The 19,169-nt window shown below is 35.4% G+C and overlaps 1 protein-coding gene across 2 annotated transcripts in view; it reads right to left on the reverse strand.

The window, feature by feature from the left end:
- ROCK2 (Rho associated coiled-coil containing protein kinase 2) overlaps window positions 1–19,169 on the reverse strand; it is a 100,970-nt gene that overhangs the window by 22,016 nt on the left and 59,785 nt on the right. For both annotated transcript variants that reach the window (XM_056343963.1, XM_056343962.1), the window contains exons 4-16: window positions 18,592–18,729; window positions 15,865–16,125; window positions 10,061–10,205; window positions 7,945–8,083; window positions 6,184–6,275; window positions 5,201–5,360; window positions 4,539–4,602; window positions 2,679–2,758; window positions 2,282–2,330; window positions 1,426–1,561; window positions 1,205–1,296; window positions 713–959; window positions 289–395 (exon numbers count right to left, since the gene is read on the reverse strand). In XM_056343963.1, the coding sequence (XP_056199938.1) occupies window positions 289–395; window positions 713–959; window positions 1,205–1,296; window positions 1,426–1,561; window positions 2,282–2,330; window positions 2,679–2,758; window positions 4,539–4,602; window positions 5,201–5,360; window positions 6,184–6,275; window positions 7,945–8,083; window positions 10,061–10,205; window positions 15,865–16,125; window positions 18,592–18,729 (1,710 nt within the window). The remainder of the gene's footprint in view (window positions 1–288; window positions 396–712; window positions 960–1,204; window positions 1,297–1,425; window positions 1,562–2,281; window positions 2,331–2,678; window positions 2,759–4,538; window positions 4,603–5,200; window positions 5,361–6,183; window positions 6,276–7,944; window positions 8,084–10,060; window positions 10,206–15,864; window positions 16,126–18,591; window positions 18,730–19,169) is intronic.

The following is a 19,169-nucleotide window of genomic DNA, read 5'->3' on the forward strand; positions in this document are numbered from 1 at the left end:
ACCCAGACGAAATGAAATCTTACTACTGCACTGTTAAGCTACACGCTGGAGTATATTATTATGTACTTTAGACGCATAATGTATTATGTTCATAAAAGAAACAGTATCTTTGTTTCCGCACTTGTCAAACTGCAAAAACAATAAAGAAAAATTAAGAAAAAATAATAAACACTGAAAACAAGGCTTATTTTTTGCATATATTTTGTCTCCACGCCTCAAGTAATGAAAGGGTAAATTTAAAAATTCCCTAAGAATTCAACACCAACGTTCACTTAGAAGTGCTGTTACCTTTTCTAAATCTGTAAGTTTTTCCTGCAGTTGTCTCTTCTCCACTTCCAGTTTGGCTAATGCACTCTTTCCATTTTTCACTTCCTCTTCAAGGCTAGATATTCGACCTAAAAATGACCAAAACATCAATGAGGTTGGGCAGTGCGTGAAAAAAGATTGTATTTTATCTACTTAGAGATACAATTTTTCAAATGTAACAGTTCCTAATTCTGACTATTAAGAGCATCGCCCTTTGGGGTGATTCTAAAAGTTATTAATAACATTTCATAAATGTTATCACACATTTTCTCTTAAATGTGTGTCCACACTTGCATACAGAACAGTACACTAATCTAGCCACAATCTGAAGCTTAACTATCACTAAAAGCTATTTTTATTTCTGAAACAAGAAGGAAGCTTAACTTCAGAAGGTTTGCAGGAATACCTTGTAAATCACTGATAATCTCCGATCCATGACTTCGATCTCTCCTTTCTGATTCTAGAGCTGACTGAAGATTGAGAAAATCCTTCTCCAGTTTAAGTTTTGCATTCTCTAGCAGGCAGTTCTTATCTTGTAGTTCTCTATTATTAGTTTCCAGCTGCTGGATTTGCTTCGTGCTTTCTGTCTGGTTCTTCCTTAACCTGGCTGCAGTATCAGACTCTGACCGCAGCAAAGAATTGGCTTCATCCAACTGAAGATTGATAAAAAACATACTTCAGAACAATAAAATAAAACTATCACCATTTCTACTACAGAATTCTACATTTTATGGATTAAAGACATAAGGAGGAGTACACTTTAAGATTACTTTTGCACACCAACACACAAGAACTGCTTTTTAGAACTCTATTACACATTTCAATCTTCCTGCTACAAATCAAATCAGTACTTCAAACAGCTATTGTTGTAAAATACACATATATAAAGTTGGCATGCCTGTCTTTGTAGTTGATTGATTTTCTCATTGGATATTTGAGAGTTCTGATTCCTCTTTTTTAAATCTTCAAGTTGATCTTTCAAACTGTTAACTGTAACAAAAACAATTCAACATTGTTAATCACTGTCATGAAAATGCTTCAATTTGAACTTTAATTCATTTATTTTCTCTTTTAAAAACCCACATCAAAATGGAACCCTTCAAGCATGGTTCAACATACCCTCATTTTCCAAATTGCGTTTCTTATCCGCTTCATGTTCTGCTTTTCTCTGGTATTCTGTATTCTTATGCTGAAGAAGAGCCTTCTCTCTTTCTAACTGTCTGACTGCAGACTCTACATTCTTCCTCGAATTTATCTAGATTTCAAAAAACACCACTAATTACATGAAGAAGTGTGGTATTCTTTAAACAATAAAAGGTCAGCTCACACCCTCAGTTCAGTTTGCAATGAAGAAAGACCCAGTCTGTTTGCCTGCCACAAACACAGTGTCAAATCCAGCCCCGGACAACTATCACCAGGAGCTTTTACATTTTAAAGACTGAATTGATCTGATGAACCAGGCAAACCCGCCTAACAGCCACTCTGGAAGCACAAAAATATACATGTAATGTAAGGTCTTGACATGCTCCTGCATGAGCAATACATTGAAGTTGTACACATCCACTAAAGACAAGGCAAATTTGTAGTAGCACTTAGGTGTAAGCTGGACAAGAGATAAGGTCCTTTTACTGACACTGTTTGAACAATGCAAAGAATGGCCTTCCTCTTCTAGTAACATTACTCTCACATGTTTGATTTTCAAAATCACATATGGGATATTGATATCATGCTGTCCTCCAAATCAAAAACACAGTAAAAAACACATTCTGTAAACAAATGTGTAGTTGTAGTAGGGAAATCATAATTAAAATATTTTACCAGTGACAACAATTTCATGCTTGTGAATATCAAGAAATCAACTGGTATTACTTGCTATAAATGCACAGCTACTCAAAAGTAATTTGCTGTTTCTTAAGGAAAAAAGACACACAAACATTAAAGTTCTAATTCCAATAACAAATACCTACGGACATACCTCTTCATCTAGCTCTTTCACTATCTTCTCTAAACGAGTATTAGTAGACCTGAAGAAATTTGAAAAACATTTTTAAAGCCTGCTTATTATACAGAAATTAGAATGTTTGAATGTGTCTCACTGATTTTATGTAAGGTACTCTATTTTCAACAATCCCATGAAACTTCAAGGACTGGGGAAATCACTCAATACAGAGATTCTTATGGAGAGTTAAGGCAAAATAAGAAAAAAGAAATAAAAAAACAGGAGCAGCAAGAATTAAGCTAACACTTTACAGTGAGGTCTGCTTGCAGGGTCAGGAATCCCCAGAGTGTATTAAAATGCTTTTAAGCATTCAAAAAACCAGGTGTAATAAAATTTCTTTATAAACATACCAAACATGTCAAAACAGTCTCACCTGTACTTCTGTTCTAATTCATCTTTGGCTTGTAATTCGTTACTGAGCTGTTCTTCTAGCTTGCTTAGTTTTTTCTGAAACTGTGTAAAATGTCAAAAAAAGCATGGCCCACATATAAAAATGCTATCACATGAAACAAGTGCAAGTCAATTAAATAACAAGAAAAGGGAAAGTGAGGGAAATTAATTCTATCATCCACTGTATTATTTTAAAACTATCACTAGAAGGTTACATCTTTACAAAATATTAATCCTGATGATTTTAAAGATACAAATGCATAGCAACAAAATTAGCTGCATGCTATATCAAATCTAACCATCACAGAATTATGTGCTACAGATTGTGAGTCATAACATTTCTATGGCCACAGAATATTTTTACTGGCCCTTTGCTGTACTTTTCTCTGTAGGCAGACACTTTCCACTGTAGCAGAATTTTTTGAATAGTCTTTTCTAAATGAAATTTAAAAATAAAAAGGCGAGGACATGACCAAATTGGACAATATTCAGAGACTATTACTAAGCATGTTCAATAACCTCAAATAAAGAATTTCTTAGTCCAAATCATACAGAAGCTAACAAACACTCTCCAGGTCTGGGAATGCTTTGTTTTGCTTACTAAAATACTAAAAAGAGAGTGAGTCAAGGATCCAAATAGTTATGAAATAAATTATAAATAAGAAATTTTGGATTTGTGTCCTGTCTTCAAGCTTTCAAATACATTTATTTTCCTCCCTTTCCCCTCTTCCTCTACCCCGCAAACATGAAATGTAAAACTGTGGTTTTCTAAAACACTTTATAATTGTTACAATTAGAAGATTCTCATAACAGGGACACTGAAAAGGACATCAAAACTGGAGATTCATTGCTTAAGAAAATACAAATAAAAAAAGTTATCAGAAGTGAAATGCAAAATTTTACCAACTACATTTACTATCACAACATAAAGCAAGTAAGCAAGTATCACAAATGTGACACTGTGTTTTAAACAGCAGTAGCATTTCTTTTTAAAAGGAAACTCTAAAACTAGGAATCTACTCAGCAATGACAGGAAGGAATGAAGTAGAATCTTATAAACATTTGCATTTAAATTTATGCTAGCCATTACATAATGCACTTCCTTTACTTATTTTTTTAAACTTTGAAAAGGAGTTGTAAGTTTTTAAGAAATGTTAGCAGTATACTATCCACACTTGAATAATACAAATGTTTAAGTAACATAATGAAATAAGTACATAAAAATTCCATAGCATTCTCCTGACATCTGCAAATTTCCATTCAATTGTCAATCTTCAAAACTGGATAAACATGCTCCATACACTCAATTCAACTGAGAATATGATTTAAACATTCCATTAGCACTGCAGATGGCAATTTAGTTTTCTGAACTCTGAATAAATCAGACAAGTGTGGAGCCAGAATTCACAACTTTCCGGAAAGTGATGCTGTTTGTGGCAAACAGAGCCTTACACATTCATTTTCCAAACAAATTCTAGATGCCAAAAGAATTCAAGAAAACTCTGTATTCATTCATCTTTATACTACAGTACCACAATGCCTGAGTACAACTGTTTCAAAATACAACTGGTTTACTGTTAACAATTTGGTGAATAAACATTTAGGATATTTCACATTTACATAAATTACGTAGTAATTTTTTTATTCCTTTCATAATTCAAATAAAACATACTTACCTCCTTACTGTCCTGTAAATAGAAAATATCATTTTTATTGAGGATCATTAAAAGACAAAAAGCCCCCCCCCCCAAATTTCTTGCAAACTTACTTCAGACTTTGCCTTTTCTTAACAGACTTAAAATTAGTTAATCATACCATTAATACTTACGAAAAAAACACTAACCTCATTTTTACTAGATTGCACAGATTCATTTTCTCTGCAAGACTGTGAGGAGTCACTTAGCAACCTGTCAAAAACAAAAACAAATCCCTCCAGCTCTTATTCAAGTTTTCAAAAACTCTGGCAACCTTGCCAATCAACTTGTTTTAATCAATTCTCTCAAGTCTTAATTTGTCTTACACTAGTCTCAGAATGAAGCCTGTTTTATTTCAGTATGAGTGCGTCTTTCCGATTTGAATCTTTTCTTAAGTATAACCTATGTTTTCAAATCCATGGCAGCTTATAATTTTTTAATTAAAACAATTACTTCTCAACTATTCAAGCTGAGTCCTAACAAGCTATTATCTTGTGTAAACTTTTTTCTAAGGCTACTAATAAAAAGCTGGTTTTGAAATAAATTACAAATCTATCAGTATTTTAACCCTTAAAGATTTAAGAGGCTATGTAATTTTGTGCATATAAAAATACTGTTTAGTCAGTTATTGAAATAACCAGAATAGCAGCAAATGATAAATTCTACTTAAACTTTGTGGTTTTATCTTCACAATTAGACATACATGAATATAATGCAATGAATAAATTATGTACCTAGAGTGAAAAAAGGATAGGATATAAGAAAAATCTGCAGGTATCTTTCTAAAAATGCATATTAAAGTATCACATACAAATTGTCTCTATAGTAGGTAAATCCTATAAAAGGCAGCTGGTTTCCCACGAAGGCTTTGGGGATTGGAAAGGTTTCCACGTCTCCCTTGTCGTCCTCAATGTCATCAAAATTACTGCTATCTATATCACTGCTAAGCTCAGGAACAACAGGAGCAGCAGCTATAAAAAGGGGGAAAAAGATCAGCTTCACTCCAAGATTCAGCCACTTGCTATATACTGGTATCTCTATAGTGTTAAAAGACTGTAATATAAGCTGCCCTGCTAGTTAAACATGTATCAACCATGCAGCAGATCTGTAAATACTACTGTGAACATTTTTTTCCTTGAGAAATCTATTTTTACATTAGTTGCCTAATGCATAGAGTATCTAACGTGCAAAACGTATTTACTAAGGTAACCACATTTGAGAATAGAACTCTAAATTCAATCATCATTTTAAGAAACTTCAGTAAATATATGACTTTAGAAGTTACCAGCAAGCTCATGATCTGAACTGACATACTTCAGCTTTTTACCTAAAGCTATCAAGTTCACAATGCCTTAAATGAAACGCAGTAAAACTTACAAGACCGCAGTCAAACCACTGTCTTAACTACCAGAATGTAAAAAAACCCCAACCAACCAAACAACAAAAAACCCACCCCAGACCAAAACAAAACAACAAAAGCCACAGAGAAACAGAACCTAACATGCATTCTTTTTAGTTTGAATTCTGAAAGACCCAGTTCTGTTGTTCAAGACGGACATCGATACATTAATAGCATAATAAAGGCAAGGGTAATTCCAGTAGGAAATGTATATTTACTAACGCTTATCGATTCAGTTTTTATAATACAAGTGATAAATATGGAAGTTTGAGCAAGATTCTTGACAGATAGACAATGCTTCATTTATATAGCTTAAAGTTTCTTTCATGACCACTACTGCAAATATGAATGAATAGATTTTTTCGGAAAAACAACTTTCAAGCTAATTTACTTACTCTCTCGAATGTTGTCCCAGTTCCACTGATCACTCTTGAAGAAAGGGTGATGCTTTATTTCTTCTACCCCTTTTCTCCCAAGTCGCACATCCCTAAACAGAGCAATTAAGCCAAATTCACATTAGGTAAAACAGCACTTGTTTTTTGTTATTTAAATTCTGACTTGCTCATAAGCAGCAAATAAACTTTCAGTAGAGATTGTCTGTGTTACCCACATTAATGGTCAAACAACAAAAAAATTAAAACCCACCAGCCTCTGTTCTAGTTTCTTACGCAAAATGTACTCTGCTTCTTAGCACAAACTCTCTCTGCGACTGCTAAAATGTTCAGAATTTGGAGTCTGCCACGTGGGGAGTAAAGCAAGAGAGCACTGAGGCAAAAACTAATAAAAAACTAAAAAAAAAAACCAACCACCAAAACAACAAAACCCCAACATCCTTGGGGGAAAAAATCCTGCAAAAGTTCCGTGTCTGCCAAACCACATGACAAACCTTAAGACGCAAGTGAAGGAAGGTCTAACTTACTGCACAGAACAGCTATTCAAAGCTGGACTGAAACAAATATTTTAAGAATTCCATCCTCTGCCCCATAACTAACCCTGACACATCTTCTGCTGATATTTGCAGTAAAGTACATCTTAAGTGAAACAAGAAACCTTTAGTTTGACTAGAAAAATCTCTCTTTAAAACTATCTACAAGAACAGGATATAAAAACAATGCATGTAAAAGTACTAATAAATCATAGGGTCGATACTTGTTCTTTAAGTGCTTCAGCAGTGATGATGCATATGGAAAGAAGGGATCTGTTTCAATTGAATTGCTCGAGCACTATATTAAACATAAACAGGAAGACGGACACACGTAGTGGAAGTACACCTCACTGCATTTAGATTATTAAATTCTACTCACATTTTCTCTCTACCCTTCAGCTACTCTAAGTGAAAAACACTGTTAAAGCACATCCTTCCTGTGTCACCACAATCTTGCGCAACAGAGCAAACAATCTCTCTTTGAATGCAAAAACCATAATAAGGCAATTTTTTTCCCCTAATCCCTCATTCTATAAAAGCTAGATGTTCTGTTGTAGCCAAATTCAGGTGACCACAGGAAAGCTAAGAAGGCATCATCGATCTAGAGTTAACTATGCACCTACAGCATTCTTCTTTTAAATCAAAGCAATTGAGGATGGCCTCTGCTTTCGGGAACTAAAGAAAATGTGTTTAGGTTAAGGCTCAGTTCCACAAAGGGAGACCTCTAGGATCTATTTATAGCCAAAACAATATCCTTGCTGGTTTGTTAGCTGTATTTGTCAATTAATCCAACAAAGTAAATGAAAAACAGTTCTAACATTCTAAGAAAGCTTAAACAAACTCAGTAAATACATGTTTATTGTCATAAAAGTATTTGCTTTCATTGTTTTAAGTAACACCTGTTTAGACACTTGAGCACAATTCGGTCCCTGCCTCGGAGCTTACAAATTACTTTCAGTCTCAGAGATTTGTTACTGTATTATATACTGCAATTGGAAGGATCTGTCTGGCACAAACTGTGTTGTTAACAAGAGCTGTCAGAATTGTGCATAGAAATAAAATACAATACCTGGAAAAAACACCCCAAAAGAAAAACTAGAGAGCAAGACATTTTGCAGGAGAGATTTGAACAGAGATTAAGAGAACTAATGGAAGGAATTAATTTTTACAATGTGCATGTGCTAATACCACCCCAAAATAAAAACAGTACCAGAATAATACATGCATTTACCTATCAGTTAAAAAGGCACAGATAAGGTTCTTTGCATGCTTAGAGATTTCCACGTCATCCGGGAAATGTAATGAGTTCTTATGATCCATAATTTTACTGTATGTTCCTACTAGTGAGTCTGCATAAAAAGGAGTATCACCTGAAAATAAAATAGTAAATTAGCTGTAATTTTGAGTCATGTTCAAGTCACGTGAGTTGAAAAAGACAAAAGGTATAAAGAAAAGTCTACAAGCAGTTTTACCTAAAGTAGCCTTTTATTTAACACACACACACACACCCCCCCCCAACAGTAAAATTGGAATGCAGTGTTCAAAATAATGCATGTTACAAATGGTTCAGCTCAGTAATCAGAATGGTGCATCTTTTACATAAATCTTTTCTCACAACTAATTCACAGGTTTAATAGAGAAGGTGCTCTTTCCTCCATCCTGGTGTGCTGCATGCAGGTGGGGATCACTGGCAGGGCAGTCAGCATGCTGATCGCATGCTTCCAAAAAGATACTGAAAATTTGAAAAGCTCGGTACATGAAAAAATGTATGAACAGAACAACAGACAAAACCCTTTCAGCTTTCAAATAGAATATAAATGCAACAATCCTACCTTTAGCCTCTTTCTGTCATTTCATGGCAAAATAAGAAATTAGTACACACAAGCTTGAATTAAAACTTCTAGAATTTTAGTAGATTCGTTAGGTTACCATGCCGGTACCTTTGAGGGGGGGAGCACTGATATTAGGTGCTGCTTCTCTCCTTCCACACCTTCCCCTTCTCAATTGTCTTCAGTCTCAAAAATAGCTTTGAGTTAGACACCACCTCAAAACTAACCTAAGTCACTGAACCAATGTTAGGATTCATCCTGTGACAAACATTTTAGCTTTTAGTTTAGCACACAACAAACAGCAGTATTGTTTTCACTGCATCTTTACTGAAATCAGAACAACAGAACGCTTTCCATGCTTTCTTTGAAGTATAATGCTTTAGAGGACAACAGGCAGAACCTGATATGTAAACACAAACAAAAACAGATACGGTGTGTTTTTTTCCCAACATGTGGGAAGTGGAGAAACTAAATAAGATTTCACTTTAAAAAATGTTCTCATTAGAAGCATAAAAAGGGGAGAATCCTCCGCCAGATACAAGGAGGGCAGGGGGAGGAGGTTCAGAGAAAACATTCTGTACAGTGATGTCCAATATTTTAGTCACTGAAGAATTTTATTTACTGCTAAATTTGTTTATGAGAGACTTTATTATGAACCATGTTTTTTCTAAGTCAAAATTCCTTAATTCTGAAAGACACAGTGATTGTAATATCATCATGTACCCAAATATCTTTCCTGGCTCAGGATACCAGAAACATCACATCTGCAGTATTCCCAGAACATGCTGAATTGGATTTTTAATAATTATATGCTCAATTCCATCCTTCTACCAGACTATAACACTGATCCTTACTGTAGTTTAAGACGCAGATGATTCATCTTCTTAACAGATTATATTCTATGTTCGTTGCCATAGCAGTCCAGTATATTTTACTGGAAAATCCTGACTCAAACATAAAAGAAAGAATCAGGCCATACTTCCATAGTCATTCTGACCTAACAGAAGTCATTGCTAGTGCTGGGCAGAAAATAAAAAAAAAAAAAGGGGGGGGGGGGGGGGGGGAGGATGACGGACAGACACACAAAAGGAAGAAAGAAGAAAAAAAGGAAGAGAAAAAGAAAAAGGCCAGTCCTGCCCTTCCCATTCCTTTCCCATCTCTGCATCTCCCATTCCTTTCCCATCTCTGCATCTGTGAAAACTCAGTACTGCTCCTGAGGTGGCACAAATGTTCATGAGATGGTGAGGTAGCTGGTAGCTGACCCTGGTTAAAACTATTCTAAGAATTAGTTTTAAGCTGAACTGAGTCAGGGAACTAATCACTGAACAAGCACGCAAACAGCTGTTGCGGTGTAAGAGTGACAGAGAGCAAAGAGAACAAGAATGAAGCAACAGCATCAGACAAAAGTCAGAAGCTGTTAGATAGTGAGGTACGACCAGTCCCCTTACAGCAAAGTACAGCTAAAGGCACAATAAAGACTCAACAATAATCTCATTAGCAGAAGAAATCGCTACTTACCAACTAGCATCTCAAAAAGGAAAACTCCTACAGACCACCAGTCACATTCCCGTCCATAATAACCATCACCCCCTTGAGATTTCAGAACTTCGGGCGATATGTAGTCGGGGGTTCCCACAGCTGTATCACAGCGCACCATACCTGTCTGTGCAACAGTAAGAATTCAATTAAAATACCTCTGAGTCTTTAAATTATTTGTCTCTTAGCAGACCAGAAAAACATAAAAAATATAGCCAAAAATATTCTTTGGTGTTTGAAAGACTGTATTTTCACTCCAGAAGCAATATGGATTGAAATGACAATTCCTGGTAATGTGCTCTCCCTCTGCCTACTCTATCGCAGGTTTTCTTGATCACATCTTTCAAAAATTGACCAATTTTATTATTTTCAGTAGTGGTTTCAATATGAAGCTACACACCATATCAGACTGCTCCTTATCTCACTGAATTCAGGGACAAACTTCCAAATAATTTTTATAAGCTATGGGTTCTAGGCCCTACATAGCAGATACATAACATTTTTAATTTAATTCAGAGAATAAATCAAGTTATAGGTAATTTTTATAGTCACACCTTTGTTTTTATTAGAAGATATGGGGGGAAAAAAAGGTTTTTTTAAAAGAATAGCAAAGCTTTTTTTTTAAAAAAAGTAATTTTTATTAACATATTAACACGGTTTTATTAATAGAATGCTTCATCCTCTTTGCTTCACACAGAGACTAAAAATGCAGGGGCTAAATGACGCAGAAGCATCGTCAGATCTGCCAGCATGCTGGTTCAGACTTAGAAGCCTTGTTTCCTTTAATCAAATTCACTGCATTTGTTCCAGGGAGACCAGATGGATGAATGAGATGAAATCCTGGATGAAGTCAGAGAAGTACCAAAAATACACTCATCTTTATTCTGCCTCTCAACCTGAAATCTTTAAGTCATCTGACAATTCTTTGTGCATTTTGCCATCGGAATGAATGGCAATAGATACCAATTCTGAGTATTAACACAGAATATTAGTAGAAATAACTAAAGTCAAAATTCATATTTAAAGAAAAGAAGAGAAACATTCTGCTTTGGGAATTGTATTGACATGTAAAAATTAGACACCAAATTACAATATTTCTTTTCACACATAATATGAACTGCCAAAAGCTTTTATTTATGTATTACACCAGAATCCTGGAAAGTCATGAAACTGGCAAGCAAAAACTAAAGTGATGACTAAATACTGCAGAGACCTAAGGAGTACTTCAAACGTCCTCCTGGCAAATGCCTATCATCTTCTACAACTCCACGCTGAAGCTGAAACCTAAAAGAAGATTTAACTTCTCAGTTCCAGAATGAAGAGGAGGTTAACTTCTGCTTTCTATACTATTAACCAGACAGTACGCAGCTTTATCATCCTGGAATAAGAAAATGAAGTTAACTCTTTTCAGAAGAGTGCATTCCTTGGACAAAGAAGAATACAGATGAACACATTTTAACACTGGGAAATAAACTAAGACCCAAAGGCTCCAGAAATCTGAAGCTGAGAACGTTCAAAAATGGATCTGGCACATGGCAGGAATCATTATTTGAATATTCTGCTTGTAACAGCACTCTGTGTACAAACCTACAGGTCTTCTCTGAAACTTAAGCCTCTCCTTTACTTTGAACACAGAAGGAATTGCTCTAGGCTCATGTGATTCTGCTGATCTCATAGGACTGTGGCATCTTGGTGGCCTCCAACGCCGGTGCATGTCTATCTCTTCCTATCCAAATGCAAAATCACAACAAGGGAAAGTCCAATTCTTCACTCAGTGAAGACGGGCTGAAAGCACCTGAATCCCTCCCTGGGAAAGAAGCTTCTTTAAAAACAAGTCACTGAAACAGTTCTGAAGGATTTCTTTGAAGATTGCAGCTTCAGTAACAGTCTCATCACCTTGACACCTAACCACTTAATAGCACTCCATCTCCCATTCCTCTATAATTAATACAACAAAACAAGAACACTTTTTAATAGGTTATACATGTTGACATTTGCTGAAGTCTTATGCAAACAAAGCAGAGGTTGTGCCAAAAAAAAATCCAGCCCTACCCAAGTCTGATGGCTGGTATGTAGCAACAAAAAAAGTTCTTTCCATTGACATTACAGATGCTAAAGAACTCCAGGTAACAACACCTTAAGTTTTCAGACAAGATGTCAAAGAATTGAGCAGTAAAACAAAAAAATATTTCTACAGTTAAAAAGGCCCTGCATGCTAACATCAGTTTTCAATGGGCTGTATCTCTCTGAAGCACATGGATTTGGTTGTAATTACTGCCCATAGAACTCTCTACCTTCCATCTCAGGAACAAAACCAAAAATGCACTCACAGAACAGCCTGGGTTGGAAGGGACCATAAAAGATCATCTGGCCCAACCGGTCACGGGAAAGGTAGCCTACTATCACCCCGTCCAACTGCATCTTGAAAACCTCCAGTAGCAGGGATTCTACCATGTCCCTGGGGAAGGTTGGTTCATTTTCACCTGAATACAATATTCCCAGATTTCTGTTCCTCTCATTCATACCCTTTTTCTTTCAAAGAACTTGGGCGTTGCTCTGCACATATTTTTTAAGCACCGGATACTCTTCATACCACAGGCGGACCTAGCTTCCATGATCACTGGCATGAAAACCAAGTAACCAGGGAAGCCCTCTCGGTGCAGTACGTGGAATCTTGACAGTTCCTACATTCTGCACGATGACTTCTGCCTTCTGTACTTCAGCATTTGAAGAGATCTAAAGGGTGCTGTTTGGACAAAGTGTTGCTCCTGTGTTTCAAACACTAAGCCTCTCTTTTATGCCCGAGTAGCATATTTACTATAGCAGTTCTCAGACAAAGCCTCCTTTTGGGGATCTCAGGCCAGTGTTTTTTATCTGAGAATTTTCTCATCACCTCAAAAGATCAAGGTGGATCTTGGAACTCATCTCCTGCATCTATGTGAGAGATGTGCAGTGAAGAATTTTAAAAAAGGCTGTGCAGGAGACACAGCATGTTCTCTACAGCTTATGACAACCTGGTGGTGAGGCTGTAGTGTGTCCTAGAGAATTACTATATTGCTGAACACAAAACAGTTCAGTTTTCATCCTCAGGATTTCCATCAGACCTGAATCACTTGCTGTCTTGAACCAAGGCTGAGAATCAGGCTTTCACTCCCTCATTAAGTTCTCTTCAGTAAACAAGAGCTGGAGACTGCTTGTGTAGGAACATCACGATAGCTCAGACAGGTGTCAACACTGCACCCAGGCTTGCGCAGCATGCTGCAGACAATGAACTGATGCAAGAAGGATCCAGCAGTGTCTTGGACAAGCTTCAATGAGAAGCTGAGTTCTAAAAAGAGGAACACGCTCTTTCTCCCAGCTGAGCTGCCTGAGCTGAGGTAATAATCCCAAATGGTAAACACCTCTTCTTTTACTCCTGTCTTTTTTCAACAGGTAACCTCTAAACCTGTGCTAACTGAGCCTTTAGAAGAGCACAAGACAGCATTATGTGCTCAGCCGGGCAACACTAGGAGTTGCTGATACAATATCTACTGAAGCTAACTACAGTCTAGCTTCTTGCAGCAAACCTGAAGGTTACGGTCTGGTAAAACCTGCCCTGGGCTACCTTATCATACCTAAATACCAAATGGGAACCACAATTCCTACCAAACCTTTAAGGCCTGCTCCATTCTTTATTCAATTATAGAAATATTCACCTTGTTGCAGATTTTTAAAAAAAGCAAAAAATAATAATAATAAAAAACACCAAACACAAACCCCAAAACTATCACAACTGAGTTATATAAACAGGTCAGTTCCTTTTACGTTGGAAAAGACCACTCAAGCACTTAACAATTCTTTTCACATACTGGTAAAGAGGAATTGTGCTGCAAGTGTCTGGACTGGCCTGCAAGGCTTAAGAGGAGACTGAATTCAACTTCATAGCAAGATCAAGAAAGTCACTCAGCAAATTGCAGCATAATTTTTCCTGGGCTTTCAACAAACACAAGGAAGATGCTAATGTGCACAACTGCTACAAGAATTCAAACCAGAAAAAATAAATAAGTATTGGGCAAGCATATATTTTCTAGAAATCATCCTGCCAGCACCAATATTATATTTACACAGCTGGGATGTGTTCATGTTTTGTAAGAAATAGCATGAGATTTGGAGAGAATCCAGAACCTCTCAACTTCTAAAGCTTCCTGTATTAAAAATATTTGCCATTCCACTGAGTCTGAGGAACATGAAGAACCTAACATGTAATCTGTTAAAAAATTAACTTCTTCAGGAGATCACTAGTTCATTGATGATGCCCAGTCCAAGCTGGAACTCACTGTAACTCTCCATAAGAAACATGCATGCACTTCTCACACTGATAATATGATCAATCACTGCTTAGCATTCCATTCTTTTAACAACAACAATGAAAAAGAAAAAAAAAGGCTTAGGTTCACCATTTCTGGGTTCCCTAAAATAGGGTAAAGGATCACTTTTTTGGTAGATTTGTATTATGAACTTTTTGATGCCTTTTTATTGTCTTTTATGATGAACAACAGACTCCTTTAAGGCCTACAATCCATTTGTGTAAAACCAAGGTTAATTTTTTAAGGACTAAATTAAAAGATCAACTAATACTTTTGATTTTTTCAGTTAAAGTAAATGCAGGCAAGTAAATCAAAGTAAAGGTAAACTGCCTTTAGAACAACTACTTTTTCAGCAATACTAAACTACTGAAGCTCAGTAAACAGCAGTAGTTGTTCAATGAAGTTAATATATTGTCACAGGAAAGAAAAAAACCAAAAAACTCAAACAAACCCTAACCAGAGACAGTACTTCTAGATACAGCTGAGGAGACATTAAATTAATTATGCAAATGCAAATTAAGTAGACTGCCGAGACCATACCAAGCACTGCCTAAACAATACAGAGGGGAGGAAAAAAAAAATTGCACATTAAAGCAAATAAGCTTAGAAAGATCATCCTTGACAACGTTAATACAGAAACCTTTCAAAGGCCAAGCAAATCATAACACAGATTCATACACAGTTTTTTAAGAACCTGTTGTAATTTTTTACAGGAAGAATATATTGTGTAAATTACAGCATAACTTTGTCATGAAAGATTTTAGAACTGCATACTACAAATGGTAGCTTCATTTTTAAGTCTCCTTTAATAATATAAAGTATTACATCTCTTAAAAATACTCTTATACAATCTCATTAGAAAACTATATTTGGCTGTACATCATAAAATCTGGACAATTAAAATGTGTGACACCTTGACAAATACCTGACAAATTTTAATCAATATATCACATGCCACCGCTGCGTTACTGTGACCTCATTTTAACGACCACTAGAGGATGCTATGAGAACGATTAGACACAGTGGAAAAAAAAAAAATAAAAAAAATAAAGGGACTGTATCTTGCCTACAAAATAATTTCATTTACTGAAAAATTTCAGTTTATGAACTGTTCCAAGGTTACTAATGTTGAAACTAGGAGTTGTCTCATAAGCTTTTCAGACATTTGGCAAAAAGATGAATCTCAGAAATTCATAAACACGTATGCTTTCAAAAATAACAGAAAGTAAGTTTACAACCTTCTTCCGTGTGCTAGAACAGTTTCTTATAGAAAATGTTACTCTATTTCAAGTGCCCTTTTATTTAAAATTAGGAAACAAGGAACAGCTTTCTAACCAAGTGGGCCATTTGATGAATATTCCTTTGGGTATTATAATTCGTAAGAAAATAACCTTAGAATTACAGTTTCATAGATGATAAATTATTCAGCTGCATACTTACTTCATCCATTTTCATGCAAGTGCCAAAATCTGCCAGCTTCAGATGCCCATATTTATCTAAAAGCATATTGTCAGGCTTCACATCTCTGTGTATCAAGCCCATGGAGTGAATTGCATCAAGTGCAAGAACAACTTCGGCTGTATAGAACTTGGCCCATTTCTCAGGCACATCGTAATTGCTCATAAGGTTTACAAGATCTCCACCTGGCATGTATTCCATTACCATGTACAAGTATTTGTCATCTTGAAAGGCACAAAATAGCTGCAAGATTAAAAGAAAGGAAAAGAAAAAGTGCAATTACTTTTCAGAGACAACTAGGAAAAAGAATAAAGCCCTTTATCTTGAACCTTCATTAAACTTGAGACCTGAGCATGTTTTCAAGACTGATGTAAAGTAACTTCATTTTTTATATTCAGATAACCTACATTTTCTATTGATTATGACAGTACCTTGAAATTTACTGAACTTTAAAATCTCATTTCCATTAAGCAAGCAAAAAATATTTCCTGATTACTTCAGTTGTATAAGCTTCTGTGTACCCGTGTTTCTTGGCATTAAAAAGTATCACTGAGTCAAAATGCAACATTCCAAATCTGAGAAAGGGAGCATCATGCATTCATTTGAAAATAGCTTGATTGTGAAGAGCACCTTAGACTGTTCCTAATTTTGTATATTATAAATCTCCCTATTTCTGCACATATTTACAAAAACACTTATCACCACTAATTTTGTGCTAAATGAACACGTATATTGAAACAAGAAAGAAAAGAATAATTTCTTTGTATTGTGTTATAGTTGCCTTCAGGAACTTTTTTTTTTTTTTTACAATAAAGTAACAGTCTGGTATAGGTTGCAGCTAGTATGTTTCCTACAGGCATGATAGTGAAACTAAGTTTAGTTTCTTTAAAATGTATTTCAGAATGCATTAAAATACATTTAAAATGTATTTTCAGGTCTCACACCTTACTGCTCTGGGAATACTGCTCCTTTACATTAAACACTAAAATGATTCAAATCTTTAAGCTACCCAGACAAAATTTAAAGGCAACTGAGAAAAAGGATGTGTGAAGGGAAGACATCAAAAACAGTGAGTTTGTGAAGGATGAGGAACCATGAAAGACCAGAATGTTATTAAGGAGATACGAACTTTAGACTAAAATTAATTGTATACTGGTGTCAGAAGACCTGTATTATAAATACAGATTTTAATACATATATATAGCACTGTTTTTTTGTTTGTTTTGTTGTTTTTTTTTCACAAATGCATAGTAGTATATACAGTATACAATATAATGCATTTAGTCATTAAAATCTAAATTAAAATTCAAAATAGTCTCTGTATTCTTACATGTAAAGCTATTAATACAGCAACATAATAAATAACAATACTATGCCATTATACACTACTTTTGTTATTGCCTCCAAGGGATTTAATTTTTCTTTTAAAAATTATCTAGGGCTATGGTTTCACTTGTTTTTCCACATAAAAAAGAAGGCACAGAGCAGCAGTGCGATCTGTCCCAGTTTCTAGCTCAGAACAGGACATACATTTTCTTAAAATCACTTCAATATTCTATCCCACTGGACTACATTCTCTAAATACATCACATTAATACATTCCATCATAGAAGGCACAATTGCAACTACACTTTGACTAATTTGCTATTTACAAATGCACACACACGTTTATATCATGCTTGCTACACTTTCCTTTAAAAATTGAGCGTCATACATTTCTTATTACTTCCAACTGCATGTGAAAAATAAAAATAACTCCAGACAACTACTGTCATTACAACAAAAACAAAGAACTAAATAAAAATTCATCTATTTGGTTGTTTCTGCTGAATATAGGCAAGAACACAGAATACGTTCAGAAAAGCAAAACATTAAACAAAAACCCCTTGTAAAACATTTTTTGCATGTATGAGGTAAAGCATTATGAAGAATACATGGAAAGCTTAAGGTCAGTCTTTACTTATTTAAATATACAGAAGCATGTCAACATATGTGAAAGCATTTAAATGTATTAATTATTAAACAAAATCAAGTACTATTTCTCCAAGCATATGCTTTCACTACTCATTAATTCGTGTAATTTACCAGTTATAACAAATTACAATATTGAGTACTAATTTTTCCCAAAGGCATAATTCATATTACAAATGTGATGATAATACATGTTGTGAGACAGCTGCAAGCAACTGTGTTCACAACCAGCTGAAGAAGGCAACTCTGCATTACTTGGATATTACTTCTGAGCTGTGACGTGATAACTGAGCACTAAACAGAAGATGGTTTCAAGCAAATGACCGCTACAACCTCCTGTCTTGCAGGAGACCAGAAGTATACACTCATCCACCTACCAAATCACAGCTGAAAAGACAGTAACTACTTAAAGCACTGATCAACTGACTATATCATAAAGGAAAGACTGGAAATAATGTTGACATTTGTTTTTGTATTTCCATACAGCATTTTTCTTAGTTGGAAAAATAACCTCCCCATTATTAAAAAAAATATCTGTTTAATTCTGGTTTATGATGCATTTGTAGTGACTAAAATGTAAATTAATCTACTTTCTAATACAGCCAAATCCACAAAACTCAGTGAAATTACTGCAAATATGTATTTTTAAGAAATTAAATATGAACGTAAACCATTATTTGAGTTTAGATGTAAATTCAAAACCAGGTTTATTATTATTATTTTACACATCTTCATTACCTGAACCACCCATGGACTGTTGGCGAAGGCCATGATATCTCTTTCTTCCCAGAAAAAGGCTGAATCTGATCTCTTGATCATTTCAAATTTACTAAGTAGCTTCATTGCATAAACCTTCTGTGTCATTTTATGGCGAACCTATTGATTGAGAAAGAAGAAAAATAACTTTTTTTAAATGCCTTCTAAAAAAATTGAATATTGGCATAGTGTACTTCTCCTGTACTAACTGCTTTCTGTTATGCAATGCCTATAGGTCTTCACCTACCAAGCTTTCTGCACAGTAAAGATTTGATAACTTCCAAACCTGGAAAGAAAAATCTAACAGCTGCTCCAAAAAAACATAGCAGGGGTGCAACAAGAATGCCAAATGAAGGAAGGTATGCTAGAGACTGGCCAACTGCTGCAGCTGCTGCTACAACCCCAGATGAAGAGCTGCAGGGCCAAGAGGGGGCCATGCCTCAGGGCTGTGGGACCTCTTAGGAGGTAGCTGTTTTATTGAAGAAGCATGGATAAAAGCATTATGTTCTTCCTAACTATGGCTATGAGCATAAAACTGAGAGCTGAGTGGAGTAGTCTGA

The sequence above is a fragment of the Falco biarmicus genome, chromosome 6, assembly GCF_023638135.1.
Source record: "Falco biarmicus isolate bFalBia1 chromosome 6, bFalBia1.pri, whole genome shotgun sequence".
NCBI classification, from domain to species: Eukaryota; Metazoa; Chordata; class Aves; order Falconiformes; family Falconidae; genus Falco; species Falco biarmicus.